Below are 18,280 nucleotides of genomic sequence, written 5' to 3'. Positions count from 1 at the left end.
TCATATTCTTCATTTTTATTTTTTTATGTTTGTGTTGTGGTATTTGTTTATTTGTAATGAAAAAAAAATTTTCATTCCAACATATTTTTAATTTTATTTATGAAATTTGAATAAATTTAATATTTTATCTTGCTCCTTATCATTTTACGCATACATTCAGTGAGACTTACAGATATTTTGCCAAGGTTTGATGTAGTTCTTGAAAATTGTAGAATTAGATACCTGCAAATGACGTCATCGTCGGTAAATCGTGGCATTTGTCGATTCAGGAGCCAATTAGGTTCGACACATACACGTGATGTCGCTTGCAGGTATCTAATTAAAGCACATGGTTACTTAATCACATGGTTAGGCATAATCAGTTTGCTTCTTTTCGAGTTCAAATACCCAATTAACTAAATTGAATTTTCCAACAAGTTTTAAATTGTTTTAAATTCAAAGGCAACTAAGTTTACTTTTAATTACTTAAAGAATAATATTTTTTTAGGTCATAAATTAAGAATATAATATGGAAAGCACATTTTAAACTTCAAAATAAATAAATACAAAAATGATAATTAACTGAGTAAATAAAATAGGATAAATAGGTAATTTAATGTATAAAAAAATAAATGAATTAATAAATAAATAATTAAGTAAATAAATAAGCAAATAATGAAACTAAATTGATTGAGACGTTGAAAGTTTTGAGTATGATTCAGACATGAATTTTAAAGATATTTGTACTAAACAGAATTTACCTGCAGGCTTTAATTGATTTTAAATTTAAAAGCCATTAACTCCATTTTTAAGTACCCATAGAATAACGTTTTTTAAGGCAATAAATTAAGAATATAATTTGAAAAGTACGTTTGAAACTTCAAAATAAATAAATAAATAAAAATTAACTAAATGAATAGATAAAATGAATAAATGAATCTATATATAAAAAATAAACGAATGAATGAATAAATAAATAAATAGTGAAACTAAATTGAATGAAAAACTGAAAGTTTAGATTATGATTTAAAGATAATGTTTTTAAAATATTTGTACTTATTTAAAATGAATTTGGTTACATAATTTTTTTATCATATGCATATCATTTTTTTTAAGGTGCAATGGTTTAAGGATGGTATTCTTGTTGAAAACAATCCTGACTACCAAACTTCTTTAGAGAAAGGTGTTTGTAAATTAACCATTGAGGAAACTTTTTCGGAAGATACGGCTAAGTTCACTTGTCGAGCTACAAACCCAGCTGGCATTGCTGAGACTCAAAGCCATCTTGTTGTTAAAGGTAAATTTACTTTTTATTTTAGAGGTTAATTAATTTAATTTCGGTCTTAAACGTAAACCAATTTTGATTTTTGAACTAAATTAATGTAATTAATGTTAAATTAGAAATAAATTGGTTTCAATTTTAAAGAATCATAAAGATTTAAGACTATTTCAATTTTGAAGTAAATCTGTTATTGATTTCAAAGATAAAGTAATTTTGATTTTAGAGATAAATTAATTTAGATGTCAGGGATAAATTCATTTTGATTTTAAAAGCAAATTAATTTTCATTTTCAGAATAAATTAATGTTAATTTAAAAATAAATTAATTTCAATTTGTAAGATTAATTTATTTGAGTTTGAACTTGAAGGTAAACTATTATTGATTTCAAAGATAAACTAAATTTGATCATAGTGGATAATTAGCGTCAAATAAAAGATAGTTTGATTTTAATTTTTAAAGGTAAATTAAGAATTCAGTGATAAATCAATTTTGATTTCAGCAAAAAATTGATTCAATTTTTTGATGATGAGCAAAAGATTGATGAGGAATTTTACATTCATAATCATGTTTTAAAATTCTTATTTTTAAAATGTTAGAATATAGTGAAGAAGAATAGAATATCGTAAAGTCATTTTTAAACTTAATTACAGAAGTCTTTAGGGTTTATTGCTGATCTTATGTATGTAAATTTAAATAAAAACTGATTTTTCTTCTTTACCTTTGTTAAAATACCATAGCTATTACCAAAATATAAGCATTGTTGTCTGATAAAATGAACAATGAATCTTAGTAAAAATAATTATAAACAGCATACTCGTGTGATGTATCGAAACCATGGCTAATATCAATCAACACCATATCTATTACCAGTTTAGATATACTACACTGTAAAAAAATTTCGTATATCTGAACACCACAAATGGTGTACAAAATGGTACAAATTGTACTTTGTACAAAATGGTGTTCCAAATTCCAAGGATGTTTCTGTTGGTGTGAAGAACCTAGAATATTCCTTTACACCATTTCGAGTTAAGTGGCCGCCACGAACCATCGTGTTTGCTAACACTAAAATTTATAATTACAGTAAGATATGATGAACGTGAGAATCAGTAAAGCATTTTTCTTATGAGGCAATATAAAGTAAGATTTAGTATTTTAGATTGTATACACCACACTTAATTCTTAAAATGAAATGACTTAGCAAATCAAACTTGCGCGCAGTAGAGAGATTATTACGACTAGGCTTAACGGAATTCGAACTAGGCTTAATGGAGCAGGAGCGATTGTACATAATGAAATTGTTACGTTTACAGAGACCTTAAAAATTAAAATAGAAATAACCTTATTACGCAACTATAAGCATACATACATATTTTTAACTGCGCTTTTTGCAGATGAAAGGCAACATTAAAGACAGCCGCAAACACTCACCAACTCGCTATTAATTGTAAACAATTAAAGACAAAATCAAAATGCGCCAACATTGGAGTCTTTTGGAAGCGTAAAAGTTTAACGTATGGTGTAAGGGGGAGTGATATTGGTATAAAAGTTTTGTATTTAAGGTGTTCAGAGCTTTCATACACAATTTAAATTCTATATGGAAGCTCGATTTGGTGTTAACTTTCTTAAAAAAGTGTTCTTTCATGCAGTTTTTTATTTCGCGTAGTTTTTTAAATATTACACCACAGTTTGTACAGTGTACTTCAAAGATATACGGTTTGAAGCAATACTGCGCTTAAAAAGGGTTAACCCTTTGACGCAATGGGGCTCCGGTGTCTCCTTTATATATTTTTTTTCTTACTCTCTAATTACAAGCAAAACTATATTTTGGTAATTTTTTAATTATAAGCAACAGTCTAGTAGATACTAAAAAAATCTGTTAGATTATTGGAATTTCATTTGTACTAAAATCTAAAATCTAAAAAAGGCTGTTGAAATTTTTTTTTCGATAATATTCAAAAAGCTATCATTCAATGATTTTGTAAATTAAAGAATTTTCAATGATGAATAACTGTTTATCTAAATTAGTGAAAATTTGAAGAATTATTGTTTGGAAGTGACCCATGTTTGGAAGATTTTTCATTTAACACAACACCAATGTTTCATGCTGTATTTCACAACCCTAATTTATTAAAATGCTAAATTAAAATATTTTTAACTTAATATGACTAAATTAATTCAAAATAATGAAAAAAATATGAAAGATATTTATTTAATAAAAATTCTGCGTCAAGGAGTTCTGTTGCTCATGTGTTAATCTTATATGTTGAATATTCTGTTGCTTATTTTCAGAATCTCGAACTCAAAATGAACTTATCCCACCGCATTTTGTGCAAGAACCATTAGACGCCGCGATTGTTGAAGGAGAATCCCACCAACTTGAATGCAAAGTTTTTGGAAATCCACTACCTCTTGTCTCGTGGTTCAAGGATGAAATATGTATTGATTACTCCACAGAATATTCTATAACATACAACAACGGTTTCTGCACACTTAAAATTGATGAAGCCTCAATGGAGCACCAAGGAAGGTACACGTGTCGTGCAGTGAATCAAGTTGGTCAAGTAGCTTGCAGCGCTGATATAAAAGTGCAGAGTATGTATTTGATTTCTTTACTTGTTCTAATAGATAAATTTTTTAAATTTAGTCTGGTTAATGAGTTGAATGAGTTACCCCAACATCTTCATATTATTATAGAACAGGCCTTGTATGATGTATAATGTGTTTTGTTTATAATTTTTCTTAGTTCATAATATTTAATAGTTCATAATAATAATATCTTCATAATATTCTAAAACAGGCCTTGTATGATGAATAATATGTTTCATTTATCATTTTTCTTAGTTATTATCGTTAATAACAAAATAAATAGCTTTTGTGTCTATCTTAAAACTTCAGGACAGCTTGTGTTTTCCAAAATTTAGATAGTGGATTTAGGGGAAAATTTTAGGCCCCGATTCCGAAATTTGTTCAACTATTTTAATTAGTCTGATTGGGAAAGATGCCTGAAAAAAATTTTTATCATGGAATTTCCTTTGAGAAAAATTTGTAAAATTCTAAAATTCACATTGATTTGCTAATTAAACTGCTGACAGTTCTATTTTTTTTTAATTATTTAAAAGATGTTACGAGCGTTTCTTTGGTTGCAGTCCTTTTTATTAACTGCAATTTCAATAACTATTATTTTTTATTAATTGTATTTTATAACAGTACTGTAATTTTACTAGAATTTTTTCCCCCATGTTGTTCAAAGTATGGACGTTATGATTCAATGTTATAGTGATTTTCCCGTGCGTTCAAAACAAGCTGATTACCATAGATATTTCTGTAATTTTTTTTTCAAATTTTAAATAAATTTTTCATTAAAATGTCAAATTTTGTTTACCATCAAAAATAGTTTGATAATTGTTAAATTCATTTTGAACTGTTGTTGAAAGAGGGATTCTTCTATCTTTTTTGCAATAATTTTATTTATCTCTATCAAATGATTTTTATCAATGATTTTTATCAATTTTAATAAAACTATTTGTTTGTTCATATTTTGTTTAGCTTCAGCTCCTTCAGAGCGTCCATATTTTACTTCACCTCTTTCAAATGTAATGGCTAGAGCTGGTCAGAAACTAAGATTGGAATGCTCCGTATCTGGTCAGCCTCAACCACAAGTAATATGGCTCCACAACTCCAAATCATTAAAGGAAACTAGGGACACTAAAGTAATTTTTTTTATAATTCTAACTAATTTTTTTCAAGAAATATTTATTCAAGCAAATTTAACTCTTTTTATTTCATGTAATAGAACTTGTGGGGATTGTAGTTATTGACCATGTCAACCTTCCTCTATAAAAAGGTACCCCAACATAGAATCGAGTTAACATGTCTTATATACTAGTGAATCGGAATTGTATTTTTGTAGTGGTAGACACACTACAAACTTAATGGCGAAACGTTGTTTTATATGCATGAAACATTCTGTAGCCAATATTAATTACTTATTAATTATAATTAATTAAATAACTCATATTATTAATGTTTATGATAAATCTGAAATTAAATATATGTCTTGTTCGTTCATACTTAAACCATTGGAGAATGCTCGTGCTTGTTTATTGTTATTTCGAATATTTGTTGTATTTTTGAATGAAATTTTTTTTCTAGGTTTGTCACATTAATTTTAAATTTCTCTCAGCTAGAAAAGCGAGAAGGAAAAGAAAATTATGATTTGTTTATTACTGTATGTTTAAATTTTTCAGGCATTCATTTAAGAAATATGTGTACATTTTTTTGATGAGCGATTTTTTATTACATGATTATACATTGATAATTGAACACTGCTATAAAATTTAAGGAACAATTTAGCTTAATAATCTAAAACATTTCATTAGAGATTAATAAATTCAGGGTGTAAATCAATGACCGCAATTAATATATAAATTTTATATCTTTGCCCAAAGGTGAAGTCAAAAAGGAGTGTACATTAGATGACTCAAATTAACTAAAGAGCGAAGAAGAAAAAAAAGCATAAAAATCAGTTAAATCACTAGAAATGTTGCCTGACGAAACTTATAACTGCTTTGAAGCTTCGATTTTAAACTTCCCTCTGTTTCTTCAGGAAATAACACAGAGTTTGATTTTTTTTAGTGCAGGCAGTAATTTAGTTTCGATTGTGTTTATTTTCTTTCCTCGCTTAATTATTCGTTTGTGATCTCTAATACGACTAATCTTTTTTATTTCTTTTTCGTCACACATTTTTATAATAATAAGGGTGGTTATTAGGGAACATCCTGTATCTAAATTTTTCCTCACCTCAAACTGCTTAATACATTGAATTAAAAATGAATGGGAGAAAAATCTCTGTTGGGTTTGGGTAATATTGTGTGCAACAACAATCAAAATTGGTGAAGTTATTTGTATCTTTTTAAAATTATTTATGTTGTATGTTTTGAACAAAAAGTATTGTTTATTATATGTATTCTTTTAGCTGCGTTTAAATGTTTATCTTAACTCACATCTTTCATTTCAGTTGCATTTTGATGGAACCAACGCTACTCTTGTAATCACGGAAGCGTTTCCAAAAGATGCTGGAACATACACTATTATCGCTCGCAATAAAGCAGGGGAAGCTGTGTCATCATGCAATGTGTCTGTCAAAGGTCGACTACCATTAGAGACGTCGTACGTTTTCTTGAAATTATTAATATTTAATTACTCCATTTTATGCTTTAATTGTATATTTTTTATAAAATCGCAGAAACTTAAGATTTAGATCAATTTATTATCAGGTCATAAGAGTGTTTTTTAATAAATAAATGTAGTGATTGTTTGATTTACAATTGTAAGGTCCTGGGTGTTTAATGTTAAGTTATACATTTCTTTAGAAATAATATTTGAAATATGCAATTCAGGGCGGCATTCATTTCAACTTAAAAATCATCAACTTAACTTTCAATAACTATAGATAAATAAAAAACAAAAGTTTGATAAAAACTTTAAAAGAAATACTTTTAGAAAAATTCTTTCTAAATAATATTTAAAAAAACACAATCACTTCGTCTAAGGGGCCGTTCAAAAAGTACGTACATCCCGAAGGGGGGGGGAGGGGATTTGCTATTATGTACGGTTTTGTACGATGGGGAGGGGGGAGGTATTATACAAAGTACGTACTTTATAAACATACACCAAATTTAAATTTGACTTTATCCTACACACTCCTTAAGTAAATATTTAATTTTATTTAAAACATAATTATTTTAATTTTTATGAAAAAGGGGGGTAGACTAATAAAATGTACGTACTCAAAGGGGGGGGGGAGTAAGACCTTATGTACGGTAATGTACGAAGGGGGGGGAGGGGTTTGAAATTTCTCCATTTTTGTGTACGTACTTTTTGAACGGCCCCTAATGCCCTTACTTCAACCTCCTTCAAGTTATGCTTACTTTATAAACTTAATCTCAACTTTATTTTTCTTTTCACTTTTAAACTGTAAAAGACTTTTTCTCCATTTGTAAATTATGAAAAAAGTTATTAATCTGATTGCGTAAACAGTTAATTTATTAAAATTGAACATTCTCAATTAATTTCTTTTAATAGTCATTTATATTATTAATAATAATTATTTGCACAAAATTATAATAGAGGAAAGTTTGATTAGAAATTTAAAAGTTCTTGCTACAATAATTTTTGGAATTTCTATTGACAAATTCAAGTAATTTTTTTTCCGGAACAAAATGCATTTTTATTTAAAATGGAACGGTACTGACTTAACATTTATACGATAAAACACTCTCTAATCGCTAACACCGATGACAGGAAAAAAATTTCGTTTTTTTTTTTCTTTTCCACAAAAAGTTTAGAACTTAAAATGTTGTTCTTTCATTATAAAGCAATAGCATAATATTCTCGTATCATGTAAAACTTGATAACGAAGTTACTTATCTACCGTTTTACAGTTACAAAATGAAATGATTATTGAATTCTACTTGCATTTTAAAATGTCAATGTATCCATCGTTCAATGAATTTTACGATTATTTTTATAAAACTGTGTATAATGAACATTTCAACTAAAAAAATTAGTACAAAATAGCTGCTAATAATTCTCTTAAACATTTATAAATTTCAGCTTTTCGCATTATTGCTAAATAACCTCTACGTCGAAAAATATTTAAGGAATTCCATAATAACTGAAAATTAAATAAAATTTAAAAAAAAAATTGTAAATGGTTATCGAGCAGAACCATTAAGTTTAATTAATGAATATAGAATTAGTAACAAAGTCACTGCTGAACAATAATTTTTTTTTAATCTTTTAAGTAAACAAACTTTATTGTAATAATCATTTCATTATTAAGGATTAGAGGTTATTGTGAAATTATTAATTTTAATAAGTGGATGAGTAGGTAAAGAAGTTCACTACTCGAAATACGCGTACACATTTAATGAAAGTTATGAAAATACAGAAGGGGGCTATGGAGGTAATAATATATAATTTTTTTTATCTTAGTTTTATTACGATCTTCTAAAAAACGCTAATAAACACAATTATGTTAACAAATACAAACGATTATGTCGGAGCTATAACAAAAAAATACGCTTTATATTTCATTTAATGCAGAAGAATCTAATGAAGATCAGCTTATTTGAAACTCTGAAATGTGACAGCCATATATAACTTGGTGAATGATAGATACGTGATACCGAAAACAAAACAAAAACATAAGCACACAGCTGTTTGGCGATTTGCGAGACGCTCCTTCAACGCCGATAGATATTTTCGCCAACCCCTTTACAATCTACGGTATGTTTTGTCAATACGCGTCCCGATCGTTCCGGATAATCGGTTCCCTACGTACTAATTGGCAAGTGAAAATACAATACGAAAAAAAAATCGGATTATTCTGGATTTAATTATCTTTATGTCCTAAGACTAAATTTCGACGGGGAAATCTCAATTATGCTAATTAATTTGTGCAGACGATATTTTAAGTTACGAAATAGGCCAAAAAACGTACTCTCTCCGAATAAACATAATTGTTTTTCGACGGATTTGGATTGCTGACTGCAAAGATATAGGACAGCAAAATAAGCAATCAGGGAAATGTGGTCCCAATAGTTTTGTGAAGAGAGTGGTCCAAAATTTGAACCCCTGGATGTTACTTTTACTTTTTGCGTTTGCGTACTTCGCCTTACCTCGAGAAATTTTTAAACAAATTCAAAATTTTTGCACACAGTTGTATAATTCATTGCGAAAAATAACTTTCATTGAATATGTAATATTATTTTATTATTATATTTAATTATAGTCGAAAAAACTTGAGTAGTAAGGTATATAATTTTTACATCATTTTAAAGAATTTAATTTACTATAGCAAAATACAAAATTTGAGAGAAAACGGTTGAATAGTTTCTGAGAAATATAATTTGAAAATACTACTTTTTAAAGGACAAACTTAAGGATTAGGTAATTTTTAATGATAAGACTCACAATTAATATTTGCTTTTGTTTAGCACTGTACAAGAGCGCTCCATAATCACTTTCCATAATATATATTTTTAAAACTCTCGTTAGAAATGAAGTAAAAATTACACACATAGCAGAGGTAGCAAAATAATCTTTTATCGAAGATAAAATAAAATTTTTCTCAATAAACCTTACATATCATTAACGAGAATCGCAAAGATACGAGTCGAAACGAGTTAGTTTGCTGGAAAATTCGATGCGCAATCAAATTGGTTTTATGTTTTTTAAGCCCACCTACCCCAATAGTAATTCGTCAGAATTTGATATTTTTTTTCCTTATTTAATTACAGAATTAACTTACTTAATTTATTACTTATTTAATGAACACTCTGATCTATATACAGTTTTAATTTCTTTAAAAGGATTCTAAAATGTTAAGCGCGAGGATAAAAACATATTTTTGTATACCGTATGGTTTGCTTAATTTTTTTTCCTGCACTGTTTATAACTATATTTATTTAAAATTATAATTTTTGATTATTTTTTTCCTCCTTTGTTTAAAGTGATTCAGAGATTGCATCAGATATTGAACCTGCAAAACCCCAAGTAAAACATCAACTTGTTGACCAAACTGTGTTCGAAGGCAAAAAGGTTCGGATGGATTGCGTAATAGTCGGTCAGCCAGAACCTGAGGTAAAAACAATTTTGGTTTTTTTCTTCAAGATTTTGGTTTATGTTTAATATATATTTTCAAAATTTGTAATTTAGTTACAAGGTTTTCTTTTAAATCACTTAAAAAATTTGATATACAATCCTTACTGTTTTGGAATAATTAAAATATTCTAATTTTAGCATAATTATGCAGGGTGTTCTGTAATGATCGATCTTTAATGCGTATTTTTGAAAACTCTATCAGAATCTAACTTATCAGAGCTGAGGAAAGCAAACGTGAAACATTACAAATTTCTTGGTTGCTGTCAAAAACAGAGGGTTTGAAAGACAAAAAGATTATTGGAAACACCTTCATGTTTTATTAGGGAATCCAATTGGTTTTGATGTTTTTGACCTCACCTTCCTTCGTAATGATTCGCTATATTTCGATACTGTTTTATTTCACCTCTGGTTTAAATATTTATTTGCATAATTAAAAACAAAGTATTCCCGCAACAGTTCGTTGTGGGTCAGAGGGGTTATGGAGATAAAAGCTCTGCAATTTTATGATTACTGACACGTTTGTGACATTGCGGTTAGCACTGCGCACAGGCCACCTTTACACTCCAGACAAGCTTTTATCCATCGATCTGAAGCTGGTTGGGGACCCGGTTTCTTCACAATGACAGTTCAGTGTCTTAACATCAATTAAAAGTATTAAGTATTAGTTTTATATTTTTTAGATTAATTTTTGACAAGTGTTTTAGGTAAGTGAAGAGGGTTTTAGTGGAGTACCTGATGTTTTGAAATCATTATATTTAGCTTATTTGAATCTAAGACAAAACTTTTTTCTGATCCGCATCATATTTTGTGTTGAATTGTAATTTTGCTGCTTGTGTTTTTAATTTTTATTTTTTGAAGAAATTCTGATGAAAAACAAAATTATTTTTGATAATATTTTAGGTTATTTGGTATCACAATGGAAAACCCGTGAAGGAGTCGGATGATTTTCAGCTTCTTTTTGAAGGGGATCGTTGTACCCTTATAATCGAAACAGCTTATTTGGAAGATGCAGGAACTTACAAATGTGTTGCTATTAATTCCGGTGGGGAAGCCTCTAGTGTTTGTCAACTTTCTGTTAAACGTAAGTTTTAATTTGGTCCTAATTGTGATTGGCATTGTTAAAATGTAAAGTAATTGAATCAAGTTTTTTATTAATTAAAAATAACAAGCATTTTTAATTAAACTACTGAAAATAAACGGACCACCATAAATAACTGTTGATCTAATGATCGGATTTTCACGTACTAGGACACAATCTCAATGGTTCGAGGGGGGATGACCTCAAATTAGTGAAGACGATAATTAATTGATGACCTAATTAATTAGTGAAGACGTAATTTTACTCTTAGAAATCAGACACAAAACGTACTTTCTCTGAATAAACATATTTTTTTATGATCAGGGGTCTGTCCAGACATTCTATGAAAGGTCCGTTTTTGTAAAATTGTGAAAAAATTACTCGTAATTTGGGAATATAAAATAAATGTTAAGTCACATTCTTTCAACCAGGGTCCGCTTTTGTGAATTTGTGCAAATAGGGTCCGTTACTGCAAAAAAAACTTTTTCAAGGAGTTTTTAAATTGTGAAGACATACAAGATTATGCTCAACACTGTAAAATTATAATTAAAAAAATTTAATTTTCAAAAATAAACAGCAATTGCAGCTACTAAATTAGCGATGCACCACATAAATATTTGGTATTTAGCCTATACTGCTGAACTCAGAATATTCATTTCGGAGGAATAAAGGAAGAAGCGTCTGCCGAAGACAAAATTTAGTTCGTTAAATCTGTCTTTCTATCCCCCCTTCCTTCCTGGGAAGGGTTTATTCGATTAACAAAACAATAACGAAGATAAGAAAAGTTGTGAAGGGTCCGATTGAAAGATAAATTATTTTGTGAAAGGTCCGTTTTTAGGTTAAAATATTTTGTGAAGAGTCCGTTTTTATACAAAGATATTTTTTGAAGGGTTCGTTAACGGACCCAAATTTCTTCTAAACAGACCCCTGATGATGGATTCGAATTTCTTCCCACTTATAAAATTCTTTTATCCAAAGTTGTTTTTTATTTCCAATGCTCCCCTGGATTAACATTTTGTCAATTCAGGCATTTATAGGGCATATTTGTTGGCCACTCTTTCAGGGGCACCATATTAGGTGGGTCAACGTTGCTCCCACAGTAAGGACGGATAGTATAGAGAATGAAACAACACCCATGCCTTACCGGGTTTCGAACGTAGAACCTTTCTGATGTTTTTGAGAAATCAAATCTTTAATATAGGCGTCTTTATAAATAATTTATTTTTTGTTAGGATTTATCTATGGATGAACGAATATTTCTATTTTGTGCAAAAATTTTTAAATTCGCTATTAAAGTTCTTGAGATATGGCGAAATACTCAGAAAGTAAAATTTACTTTAAGGGATAGAAATTTTGTTCCGCTGTTCTGACCAAAATATTGGGAAAATATTTTCCGTAATGTGGTTACCCCCCCATACTTTGGCTGTTAGAAATCCGATTCCGTTAATGAAATTTATATTAATTCTGAACATGCCATATTTTGCGTTTGATTTCGTAACTTCTATCGTCTGTACAAATTAATTAGCATAATTGAGGTCGCCCTCTCAAATCATTAAGATTGAGTCCTAGCTCGTGAAGATCCGATCATTAGATCAAAAGTTATTCAGAGTAGTTCGTTTTTTTTTGTGCACTGCATATTGAAATAAACTTTTGAAAAGCTTTAAACTTTCTCTTTGTAAATGAAATATCTGTTTTTCTATAATTTATGTGTTTGAAATGTTTCGAATAATTAATTGTTAACTAAATGGGATTGATTGTTAATTACGTATTTCAAAATTTATTTCAGTATAATCCAGCATTTTAAAAATCAAGGCAAAAATGTTTTTTTTGCTTTTTTTTGTTGATAATTTTTGTAATTATAAGTATTTCTCTATTTTCAGCTGTTGATGTTATACATAAAAGGTAAGTTATTACTTTTTTGTTATTAAAAATTTTATAAGGCTGTTAACATAGTTCTAATTTGTTTTTAGCAAGAAAATTAAAACTGTTATTCTAGTCATAAATTTTTAAATCAAACTCAAAATGAATTTTTTGACAAAAATCGCGTATTTTCATATTACTTTTTTAGTATTTAACTTTTTCTGGCGTACACATACTCAAAAAAAGTTTTCCTAAAATTTTTTTTTTGCAATAACAGACTGAATTGTAAAAATTAAAATATTTGGGTTTTAAATTTCTGAACTTTTTCTTCCATCTCAATATTGTTTTAAAAGTTAAAACAAAACTTATAGACGGATATAAAATTTGTTAAACCCTATAATAAAGAAAACGAGTCGAAGCGATAGTTATTAACTATTAATTTAAAAAATGTGACTCATTGATTGAAAAAAGTCAAATTTGACTTGTTATGATCTTGATATTTCAAACAATCTGAATGTTTTAAAATATTGGTTTAAAATTGAAGGCATTTAAATTTCGCAAATAACTTACTGAAACTCTCCACCAACTTAGAATTTTTTCAACATACATGATCTCTTTAGTATAAACTTCCTTATGACTTACTGAATTTTACTACCAATCAAAATTGTATCAATACACCCGGTCTCTTAAGTGTGAAATTTCGTATAACTTACTGATACTCACTACCACTTAGAACTTTTCCTACATACATGGTTTCATAACTATGAAATTCCTTAAAACTTACTGATACTCACTACCACATAGAACTTTTCTTACATACATAGTTTCATAACTATGAAATTCCTTAAAACTTATTGAAGTTTACCTCCAATTCGAATTTTGTCATCACACGCGGTCTTTTAGATTGAGACGTTTAATTTTTTGAACCTCACCTCCCAGCTAATTAGTATTTTGTCAACACACACGGCCTCTTCAGTATGCATTTCCTCTGAACCTCATCTCCAATTCGAATTTTATCATGACATGTGGTCTCTTTAGTATGAAATTTCGTATGACTTACTGAACTTCTCGTCCCTCAGTGGACTGATCGTAAAGACACGGTTCCCAGTAGAACACCAAAGTCAAGCATCACTGACTGCGGTCAGTAAGCGGGTGGTTGACCACTTTGATCAGCCTACGTAGGGACCGAGGGTGTGCGGTATTGGTCCTCGTTAAACTGTTCTACCGTAAAATGCTCGACCTCACGCGCAGGTGATCGGGCTACCAAAGCAGGGGAGCCATCCCCTCTGCAGAGGATCAAAATTGCGATGGCATGTCTTTGGAATATCCTCAGGGATGTTTCCAAGACCCAATAGCCCGTTGTGCTGCACTAGTGTGGCGTAAATAAAGAACTTTTCTGTCAGTTAGAGTTTAGTCGCCATAAACGACACGGTCTCCTTGAAATAAAATTCCGTATAACTTACTGAACTTAATCTCAATCTCATATTTAATAGTAGTTTATACATTTCTTTTTTCAATTCTAGCCAATTCGAACAAAAAGACATCTTGCTTACTGTGGAGAAATATGACCCTCCGAAATTTCTAAAACTGTTGGACAATGTATCTGTTGTTGAAGGCGATGGTATATTATTGGAGTGCCAAGTTGCTGGAGAAAGTGGAACCACTGTCGGATGGTTCAAAGATGGAACTAAAATTCAAAGCACTCACGAACGTCAGGTAAATAGCAATGTTTTCTTTGCAAAATATTTTCATGGTTTTAGGTTTATCTATCTTTATATATCGGTTTTTATTAAATAATAAAATAAATTTTTTTATCCTAAATATTTTTATTGGAAACTGAAAGGATAATTGCTTTGAAGATTTGTGAAAAACATATTGTCTTTGAAATTGTTTTTTTCTCCTTTCAAATAGTTTTACTGGCCGTTGTATTGTATGTTATCTTAGAACAACTTAATATTTACTTTAAATTCTGAATCCAAAATTTTTTTTAAATTTTTACATTTTTCTTAAGGACATTGTCAAACATGCATTTATTTTTAATAACATTTGTCTAAATAATCACCGTGAATACATAAATTATCTCTTCTAGTAGGTAGATCATGGGTTAAAATCGTATTGCCAACGGTCAGTTTTATTCAAAATGGAATTAAGTAAATCCTGAACTCAACTCAGAAGTACTCTTCTTTAATCTATTAGGGTTAAAATTATACGAGTATGGTGATTATGTTGTTGCTTTAAATTAACTATTTAGGCAGTTTGTTTATTAAAAACAAATGAATAAATTAAAATAAGACGTTAGAAGGAAAATTTCCTTTAACTACATAATAAGATATTGATTATTGTTAAAAGATAAAACATGCTATGCAGGGTGCTATTTCATCACCACCCTTAATGCATATTTTTTAAATTTATAGTCAAATTACGCATTAGTGGTCGCGGATTAATATTTAATTGAGTATAAAGCAAAAACTCTCTTAAATTCTAATTAATCACACTTGATAAAAGTGAGATTAAAAACGCAAAACCCGTGAGACTGCAAGAAGGAAATTTAAGAATAGAGGTGTTTTTGGTAATTACCTTTCAACTGTTCTCGATTTTCAAGAATCTCATTCAAACAGATTTTGATGTTTTTTAATCATGTTTTACTTAATGTTCATTCGTCAGATTTTAAGTCTTTTTTTAAACTCTTTTTCTGTTCTTAAGTGTCTATTTGTAACTTCTAATGTTTAGAAACTTTAGTTTATTTTTTGACAAAGTTTTAAAATTGATATATGTAATACCTGAAATAATAGCTATATGGAATTAGAGACATGAAAACGAAACCTAAAAAGAATACATTTTTAATGATCTCTCTCGCATAGTTAAAGGATTATGCAAGTATTAATCATATTTTATTTGTTAGAAATGTAATCTTTATTTATAAAATGAATCCTTACTGTGCTAGAAAATAAAACTTTTTGAAATTGGAATGCCACAGATTTTAATAAATATTTTCAAATTTTAATAACATATTCATCCGGTGTTATGATTGCCTGCGTAGTTGAATTTGAACAAAGAAACATCTGGAAAATATCGATCACATGACGTGAAAGAAAGAAAATTCATATCGTATATAAAAAAAAAGCTCGCACTCGCATTTTAAGAGTGAAAATGAAAAGATATCTTGTTGGAATTTCAGCTCCCTATAAACTAACTGTAAATAGTTAAATTTCTTAAATTTTTATTGACAATAAAATTGGATGAGTAAATAGATTAGACTTTTTACATTCTACAGAAATATAATTAAAATTAACTGAAACGAACACCCCGAAAAATGGATTAAGATGAACTAACTTCCTAAATAAAGAAAAATAAAGAAAATCTCAGTATGAGTCTAGATTAAACGAAAACACTATACAGAAAGTTTTGATTTCCGATATCTATTAAAATTATTAAAAACGATAAACCCCTAAAAATGAATTAGGGTCGACTAACCTCCTAAATAAATAAAAATAAATAAAATCTCAGTATGAGTCTAGATTGAACCAAAACAATATACAGAAAGTTTTGATTTCCGATATCTATTAAAATGAACTGAAACGAACACCCCGAAAAACGGATTAAGATGAACTAACTTCCTAAATAAAGAAAAATAGATAAGATCTCAGTATGAGTCTAGATTAAACGAACACAATATACAGAAAGTTTTGATTTCCGATATCTATTAAAATTAACTGAAACGATAAACCCCCAAAAATGAATTAGAGTCGACTAACCAGAAAAATAGATAAAATCTCGCTATGACTCTAGATTAAGCGAAATCAATATACTAAAGGTAATGCTTTCCGTACTCCCTGATAATGTTAATAAATGTAATTATAAACTTGCTTTTAATCGCATACATTGCAAATGTAATATATACGATACACACATTGTAATACATTGCTTTTTCTTCCTCAAAAGATTGTTGCTGAAGATTCTGGCATTCACAGATTGACCATACCTACCTCCAAAGTTTCAGATCGCGGAACATATTCTGTGAAGGCGCAGAATAAAGTGGGCGATGCCCAGAGCATATGTTCTGTATCAGTGTCACCTTCTGGACCCGTGGTATTCGGACAAACACCTCAAGAAGTTCCCCCTACCTTTCTACAACACATTGAGAACCGAGTGTTGCCTCTTGGTGGAACAGTGCGCTTCGAAACAGTTGTTGATGGCAGTCCAAAACCTACAGTAAGTTTTTGTTGTCAACATTATTTTTTATAGGGTGATTCTCACTCATCAATTAACCCTTTTACGCTGATGGGACACCGGTGTTACTTTTATGTGTTTTTTTTGACGTTCTAATTGCAAGAGTGAAAATATATTTTGGAATTTTTTAATTATGTAAAATAGTCAAATATTTACAGGGTGGCCACCCAACTGGAAAACCTTGAAATCCTGGAATTATCAGGGAATTTTTTAATGCTGGAAAAAACCTGGAAAAATCAGGGAAATTTGGACAGAAACCTTGAAAAATCAGGGATTTTTTTTAAAGAAAAGCTGAAATTTTTTCTTTGATTTTTCTTAATTTTACTAATTAAAATTATTTACTAATTTTCTTAATTAAAATTATTTTACCAACTGTTATACCCACTTTTAGACGAAAATTTATTTCCGGACAGTTGAAATATCATCAACTTAGCAATACTTCGCTTGCATCAAAATTTGGTTCATTATAACCCTGTTAAACTCCCATGGTTTCTTAAAGAATAGAGAACCTTTCCAGGTCACCTCATTCCCATAAGGTGACCTGGCTAGCACTCTATCCCATGAGTCAAAGGTGATAAAATAACATTAAAAAAATAATATTTTAAATAAAATACTTTATAATATTGACACTTTTCTTGTACTCAACCTAAACTTTATGAGGGAAAAAAAGCACATTGACCTGAAAATTTTAGGATTTTTAACTGAAAAACCTGGAAAAATCAGAGAAATTTGAAACCTGATTTGAGTGGCCACCCTGATGCTAAAAAGATCTGTTGAATTATCGAAATTATATTTATACTAAAATATAATATCCAAAAAAAGTAGTTAATAATTTTTTTTCCATTTATATTCAAGAATTTTTAATAATTGATTTTGTAAATTAAAGTAATTTCAATGAGGAATAACTGTTTCTCTTAGAAATCAATAACTGTAAAAATGTAAAAATTGTTCGGAAATGGATCATGTTTGGACTATTTTACCTTAACGCCGAAAATAACAATGGTGTTTCATGCTATATTTCATAACCATAAATTATTAAAATACTAAATCTAATATCTTTCACTCATTTTGACGAAAATTAATACGAAATAATGAAAAATATGTTTAATGAAAATTCTACGTCAAAGGGTAAAACAAATTTGCACTTATGTGTTTTATGTTAAGATAATTAAATTTATGAT

At 29.0% G+C, this 18,280-nt stretch overlaps 1 protein-coding gene across 7 annotated transcripts in view; it reads left to right on the top strand.

The window, feature by feature from the left end:
* LOC107439667 (uncharacterized) overlaps positions 1 to 18,280 on the top strand; it is a 392,882-nt gene that overhangs the window by 93,005 nt on the left and 281,597 nt on the right. For all 7 annotated transcript variants that reach the window (XM_087168223.1, XM_087168215.1, XM_087168217.1 and 4 more), the window contains 9 exons: positions 1,096 to 1,276; positions 3,554 to 3,856; positions 4,811 to 4,974; positions 6,282 to 6,433; positions 9,781 to 9,910; positions 10,832 to 11,012; positions 12,890 to 12,911; positions 14,393 to 14,585; positions 16,812 to 17,081. In XM_087168223.1, coding sequence (XP_087024349.1) covers positions 1,096 to 1,276; positions 3,554 to 3,856; positions 4,811 to 4,974; positions 6,282 to 6,433; positions 9,781 to 9,910; positions 10,832 to 11,012; positions 12,890 to 12,911; positions 14,393 to 14,585; positions 16,812 to 17,081 — 1,596 coding nt within the window. The remainder of the gene's footprint in view (positions 1 to 1,095; positions 1,277 to 3,553; positions 3,857 to 4,810; positions 4,975 to 6,281; positions 6,434 to 9,780; positions 9,911 to 10,831; positions 11,013 to 12,889; positions 12,912 to 14,392; positions 14,586 to 16,811; positions 17,082 to 18,280) is intronic.

The sequence above is a fragment of the Parasteatoda tepidariorum genome, chromosome 7 (assembly GCF_982258835.1).
Source record: "Parasteatoda tepidariorum strain Cologne lab strain chromosome 7, Ptep-v5.0, whole genome shotgun sequence".
Lineage (NCBI taxonomy): Eukaryota > Metazoa > Arthropoda > Arachnida > Araneae > Theridiidae > Parasteatoda > Parasteatoda tepidariorum.
Note: the sequence above shows the minus strand (reverse complement) of the source record. Positions and strands in the feature narration are given on the sequence as shown.